The sequence below is a fragment of the Cucurbita pepo genome, chromosome LG15 (assembly GCF_002806865.2).
Source record: "Cucurbita pepo subsp. pepo cultivar mu-cu-16 chromosome LG15, ASM280686v2, whole genome shotgun sequence".
NCBI classification, from domain to species: domain Eukaryota; kingdom Viridiplantae; phylum Streptophyta; class Magnoliopsida; order Cucurbitales; family Cucurbitaceae; genus Cucurbita; species Cucurbita pepo.
Window position 1 is genome coordinate 6,132,832 of NC_036652.1, and position 7,150 is coordinate 6,139,981.

The following is a 7,150-nucleotide window of genomic DNA, read 5'->3' on the forward strand; positions in this document are numbered from 1 at the left end:
AGATATTATCGTCGTAAAATCGTCTACTAGGGAGAAGTTTCCACATCCTTGTAAGGAATGATGCAATCTCATAATACACCTTCCTTGGAGGCTCAGCGGTTCTTATCGACACACCGCCTGATGTCTGATTCTGATACCATTTATAACAGTTCAAGCCCATCACTAATAAGTATTGTTCGATTTGGGCCGTTACGTATCATTGTCAACCTTACAATTTAAAAATGTGTCTACTGGAGATAGATTTTCACACCTTTATAAGGAATGTTTTGTTTCTCTCTCCAACCGACGTGAGATCTCACAAAAATTGTGTTGTGTCATATTGTTTCATGTAGACCAAAATCGAACATTCGATCTCCTACCCTATCAATCACCCGAGAACAAGAAGGGCAAAACGGTAAATTGAAATGAAATGGAAAACACATGGATGGAAAGATCAAAATCAAAAGGATTTGTAAGGGAGTGATTTAGACCCATAATGAAACGTGCAAAGCAACATAAGCAAGAAATTTAATGAAAGCATTGGTCAAAGTTGGTTTGCAATTAGAAAACAAACAAACCATATGGTTCTTTCCAAATAAATAAAGAAAATACTCCGAGAATCAGGTCTGAAAGGTTTTCATACCTTAATAAATATTGTTCGTTTTTTTTCGGTTACAGAGAGGTTTCCACACCCTTATAAGACACTTTGGCCTGTTACGGAGAGGTTTCAGCATTCTTATAAGGAATATTTGTTCCCTCCCGACCGTGTGAGATCTTACAATCTACCCCTCTCGGGGGCCAGCATCTTTTCGGCACATTGCCCAATGCCTTACTTTGATACCATTTGTAACAACTCAAGTTCATTGATAACATATATTGTCCTCTTTAACCAGTTACGTATCGTCATTAACCTTACAGTTTTGATACGTGTCTGCTACGGAGAGATTTCCACACTCTTATAAGGAATGTTTTGTTCTCCTCTTCAACCGATGTGAGATCTTACACAACTGATAAAATTTGACATTTATATCAGTGAAGTTGAGTCACTATGGCACACGACTCTCGTGACAAAAGATGAGTAATTGCCATAAATGTTTTCTTAGAATTTTACGTGTCAAACACCCATAGGTGGTTTTCCAATGACATAATACATGCATGCACAACCTAATCAGACCACCAAATTCATTCCACGAACATAAATACACCTAAAATTCATGAATCTTACTTAAAAAAAAAAAAAAACTCAAAAGAACCTTGAACAAACAATAACTGATCATAGCCGATGAAGAATCAATATAACTGAACTTAAATTGGAAAAAAAAAACTACCTTGGATTGAAAAAACTCGTTGAACCGAGTCGAAATCGAAGAGAAAACCACTAAACTGAACACAAATCAGACCAAACTAATCCTAATCATGTTGGACCGAACTAATCAACAATGATTGCAACACGATTCGAGGGAGAAAACAATGTCCAAGAGGAGGAGGCAAGCTAAGGAGAGGTGACACGAGTTGAGGCTACGAGGGAGTCGAGCCAAGTTTGACTTTTAAAACCATCGAGCTTATGACTCGGGTATCCAATCAACTAATTTTTTTTTCGAGACATTTTAGCTAATCTAAAATTAAAATTAAACTTTTTAAATTAAAAATTCAATTAATGGTGTGCTAGGAATATTTTCGAAAAAAACCTTAAAAATAAAATTAAGAAATTTATTTATAGGATGAAAAGTATTTTCTAAAATCTTAATAATTAAGAATTAATTCAATTTTTTTTTATTAATTTAAAAATGTTTTGTGAAGAAACATTTTTGAGAAATTAAAAAAAAAAAACTAAAATGATTAATAAAAAAATCCTTAAAATTTATAGTAAAAATAAATACATATTTATAATTATTAGAAAAAATAAAGTTAAACCAAACAAATTAATCATTTAAAAAAAAAAGTAAGATAAAATAACATTTTTATTATATAAAAAAATGTTGGAATATTAAAAACAACAAAACAATAAATAAATAAATAAAATAAAATAAAAAAACCAGAAAACAGCGTGGAAAGTCCAAGACCGAAAATGGTATGTAAGAAACGGCGTTAAGAAAGCCAGCTGTACATAAATCAGGGCCGTTTTCGTAATTTCACATTTAATCCTCTCCTTTGCTCCAATGATTCTGCAACTAAAAGCCAAAACTAATATTAATAAGAATTAAATTTAATTTAGTTTTAATAAAAAAAATTATTTATATAAATATATTTTCAAACGAAGAAAATGCTAATTAAAAATATAAAAGTTAAATTAAATAAACTAAAATAGAATAAACTTAATTTCAATCATTTTTTTTCTTTCTATTTGCCATATATATATATATATATATATATATATATATATATATTCAAATGGGTAATAATTTAAGTTTATTTAATAACTATTTTTTTAATTTTATATTTTTAAAATGTAAGTTATTGAACAGTTTTGCTGAGAAAATAAAAAAAAAATAAAAAAGAGATAATATTGAAAATAATAATTTTCAATTTAATAAAATTAAAAAAATAATAATAAAAAGAAGAAGAAGAAGACAAAGAGAGGGCATGGTTGAATTGAGATAAATGGAGGAGGAAGAAGAAGGGGGGCATTTGTCTGAGCTTGCGACTGGAAAGTGATCTCTGAGATTGTTCTCTGCCATGGCTTTCTCTATGCAGCTTTACCGTCTTGCCACTCGTACAGATGCGGCCTTGCCGGAGAGTTTCCCCGGAGTTCGATCGGTTCGGTGTAGGAAGCCTCTGTCCGTGAGATGCGACGGCGATTCTTCTGCTTCTGCTTCTGCTTCTGCTTCTGCTTCTTCGTCGTCGGTGGCTGTGGATTCCAATTTTGATGCCAAGGTGTTCCGGAGGAACTTGTCGAAGAGTGAGAATTACAACCGCAGAGGGTTTGGTCACAAGGACGAGACTCTGGCGCTTATGAATAGCGAGTATACGAGTGAGCCTCGATCGTCTTGATTTTGTTAGATTTCTTATGGAATTAGGAAAATTGTTTATGAAATTCCTTTGCATGTTCGATTTTTATGGGAAAACTAGAGAATATTCTATTACCTGCTCCTGGAGGATTTTGGTCTTCAGATTTGGCTTCTCGAGGCCATAAACTAAATTAAAAAAGAAAAAGTCAAAAAGAGAGAAGCCTTCACTTGAATTTTCAACTTATTTTGCTGAAAATTAATTCTATGTTCGAATTTCAGGTGATATCATCAAGACTCTGAAAGAAAATGGATTTGAGTATACGTGGGGAGATGTTACTGTAAAATTGGCGGAAGCATATGGATTTTGTTGGGGAGTTGAGCGAGCAGTCCAGATTGCTTATGAAGCGAGAAAGCAATTTCCTGAGGAGAAATTATGGTTAACCAATGAAATTATTCACAACCCAACTGTTAACAAGGTACTGATTGATTTACTGCGGTTTCTTTCGACGATTTAAATTTAGAAATGGATCATACTCTGGTAAATTTGATGAGGCTTCTGGTGTTCTGTTTGTCTAAGATTTTATTGTCCAATATCGAGTTTCTAGCATGTGTTCTTCTTTCAATCAGATGTGATTCTTTTATCCCTTTCTGGGATCTCTGCCTTTCTATCTGAATGAATCATGCTTCTTATTTGTGGAGGAAGTTCAAAATTTCCATTACTATGTTATTGCTGATAAGCGTGCTTTGATCGCTTATCCCCAAGAAAACGCGATCTGTTTTTGTTTTTGAATTTTTTGGTTCCATTCCCAACTATGTATTCTTGTTCAATCTGAACTGTGATCTGAAAATTTTGCAAGATAGTATTCCAGTTGTTGTCCCGGTCCTTTGCGTGTGGTGTTCGTTCTGGTGCATGTCTATGAGGAATGAAGACTTCAAGCCTTCCAGTCTTTAGGAACATTAATGCAGTTTTCACCCCTAACTTTTGTGGATTCTATATTTTATCTTTTTAATTCGTTTTCTCTAAATTCGAATGATTTTTCCATCCATATCCTACGTGTCAGGTAGGATAGACTTGTTGACCTTCTTACAGTGTTCGGGCGCAGTAAAAGTCTTGCACCAATGCTTGGACTATTTTTAGATTTTCAATTTTATCTTTACTACTTGCTTTTCTTTTCCTAGAACTTTGAAACACTTCAACTTTTGATTTCCTTGCTGTCTTTTCCATACCAAAAAACATTCTGGTATTCAAAAGTTTATAAACTTAATTGATGGTTGAATTTCACGCCATCTTTTCGCATAATTCTTAAGTTCCTCCTTACACGAAGGGAAGAAATAGCATAAATATTTTTGAATTCTATATGTAGCGCTTAGAGGATATGGAAGTCCAAAACATTCCACTTGAGGATGGAAAGAAACAGTTTGAAGTGGTTGGCAAGGGTGATGTTGTGATTTTGCCTGCATTCGGAGCTGGCGTGGATGAGATGTTGACATTGAGTGAAAAAAAGGTGCAAATCGTTGATACAACTTGCCCATGGGTTTCAAAGGTATCGTTGCAGAGTTTGCTTTTCTCTCCTTGCTGTACGTTCTGATATACCGACAATAATGCTAACTGCAATTAATATTATGTTTTTGCTTCTGCCAAAAATTCTCTCTCAATGTATGGATGTTGTCTGCATAACATTTGAAGGTTTGGAACGTCGTGGAAAAGCACAAGAAAGGGGAGTTTACTTCAATTATTCATGGTAAATATTCTCATGAAGAAACTGTAGCAACAGCATCCTTTGCAGGAAAATATATAATTGTCAAGAACATGGCAGAGGTATGTCCATTTCATTTTTCTTTTTTGTTGATTTGGGCAATTTTGTACTTCGTCGGGTGAGGAATAGTGCATATTTGTCGTATGAACTTTTGCCTTTATTCAGGCAACATATGTGTGTGACTATATTCTTGGAGGCGAACTTGATGGATCGAGCTCAACCAAAGAAGAGTTTATGAAGGTATGGTTTTGTCAATACTTTATGAACCATTATATATTGACATCATTCACAGCTTTAATGGTTGTACTAATTCCTGGTCCGCAGAAATTCAAAAATGCAGTCTCACAAGGGTTTGACCCAGATACTGACCTATTAAAGGTCGGGATTGCAAACCAAACAACAATGCTCAAGGGAGAAACAGAAGAGATTGGTAAATAATCCGCTGAAACTCCATTCATCGCTTCTCCTTGAAATCACAAGCATGTTTATTTACATTTTACTTTTATCAGGTAAACTAGTTGAAAGAACTATGATGCGCAAGCACGGAGTCGAAAATGTCAACGAGCATTTCCTCAGTTTCAATACAATATGCGATGCTACTCAAGTAAGTCTCCGAGATTTTCTACGATGTCTAGCATGTGGGTTTTAGGGAGCAAATTGTGGTTTAATATTCTACTCTCTACTGCTTGAATGACAAGTTTATGCGTCACTCGAGGTATCACAAATTAAACTGAGGCTTTGGAACCCTCATTAAGAGCTCCTGCCAAGATCATATTGACAAGTTGCAAATCAGTGTATGCTGATCTTCCATACTTTTAGTTGTCACTTATATGTGTCTCGAACCCGTTCTCTTCTATCAGGAACGTCAAGATGCGATGTACAAGCTCGTAGAGGGAAAAGTGGATCTCATGTTAGTTGTTGGTGGATGGAATTCCAGTAATACTTCTCATCTTCAAGAGATAGCTGAGGAGCGAGGCATTCCCTCTTATTGGATTGATACTGAGCAGAGAATAGGCCCAGGAAACAGAATAGCTTACAAACTGAATGTAAGTTAACGTACAGATTTAGTCTCGAGTCCCTTTTAGATTCAATTTGCAAACGGTTTTTCGGGTCGTTTTTCAATTTATTAAAACCTACCTTTTCTTTCTCTGATTACTTATTATCTCTTCATCCTTACAAACTCATATTAGCATGGGGAGTTAGTTGAAAAGGAGAACTGGCTACCCAAGGGTCCTATCACGATCGGTGTCACATCCGGGGCGTCAACCCCTGATAAGGTTAGTCTTCTCTTCGACTTACAATGCGTGCTGTTACGAATTGTCATCTGCAACAAATTTTAAACCAATTCACGTCTGTATGCTTTTGCAAACAGGTAGTCGAAGATGTTCTTATCAAAGTCTTCAACATTAAGCGCGAACAAGCATTGCAGTTTGCATAAATTTATAGGTTAGTAGTTCAAATGAACTTGTTAGAGACAAGAGTTATATGATTGTAAATGTGTAACTGAAAGATGGTACCTTCCCTTTATCAATCATATAGCTTCTTGTATCAAAATAGTTATGTTGGGCAGTAGTAAAGGTCCTAGTTCTCCACAGAAATGTATCACAAGTAGTTCAACGAGTATGTCGACCTTCAACGTTGTCGAATCGTACATGTTTTGTAACAACGTAGATATTTAAGTGAAGTAAAGGGGGTTTCAGAAAAATGGTTTTGGATTGTTGAGAATCAAATCCTCCATTGTTGCATAACGACCATAGCTGTTGGTTTATCCTTTGGAAGAGATCTTTCTGTTCTGTAGTCCTTTGGTCGTGTGATGGCCACGCGCAGGTTCCCTACTTCGCAGGTTCCCTACTTCGAAGGTAGTAGTTTTGAAACATTTATGAAACGACAGATAATAATAATAATATTTCCAACTTTTAAAAGAATAGTGACAATTTTAAAAGAAATGAGAAAATTAAGGAGTATATTTAATAATTTAATTTAGTTGAACATACCTAATATTTTATTTCTATCTTTTCACACACAACCGAAGAAAGGAAAAGATTCTTCAAGGGTCTCGGGTCTCAAAAGTGTATGATAAGTGCCACCAAAATCCAATACTGCGGAGAAAATGAAGTGAATTACTCCAGACACAAAGTACGTAAAGGTGTAACTTCCCCACCAGAACCTACGCCCCAACCTAGAGTAGCTAGGTGGGTAAGTAAAATTGATCCTTGTTCATACATGCGCTTCTCAGGTACGAAATGAGCCACTTTGAATAGGTTCATTGCTTCAGCCCAGAAAAAAAGAAATTCAAGTTGAATAGCATTTCCACGGGACGAAAAAAGAAAAAAAAAATGCACATAGTTGAGATGTTTGCTTTAAATCTCACTTCTTGTTTTGGTCCTTGTGTAACAGTTTTTAGCAATTATTAATGGGCCAAATTCAAGTAGTTTGTTACTATAGAACTTAATAGGCCAATTTAAC

The 7,150-nt window shown here is 35.0% G+C and overlaps 1 protein-coding gene across 1 annotated transcript; it reads left to right on the top strand.

The window, feature by feature from the left end:
- Positions 1-2,566: 2,566 nt before the first annotated feature.
- On the top strand, positions 2,567-6,389 carry LOC111811865 (4-hydroxy-3-methylbut-2-enyl diphosphate reductase, chloroplastic). The gene is made up of 10 exons (XM_023698900.1): positions 2,567-2,950; positions 3,207-3,403; positions 4,292-4,471; positions 4,615-4,746; positions 4,850-4,924; positions 5,009-5,114; positions 5,194-5,288; positions 5,545-5,730; positions 5,875-5,961; positions 6,057-6,389. The coding sequence occupies exons 1-10, from the start codon at positions 2,656-2,658 to the stop codon at positions 6,120-6,122; spliced, it is 1,419 nt and encodes a 472-aa protein (XP_023554668.1). The 5' UTR covers positions 2,567-2,655; the 3' UTR covers positions 6,123-6,389.
- Positions 6,390-7,150: the final 761 nt, after the last annotated feature.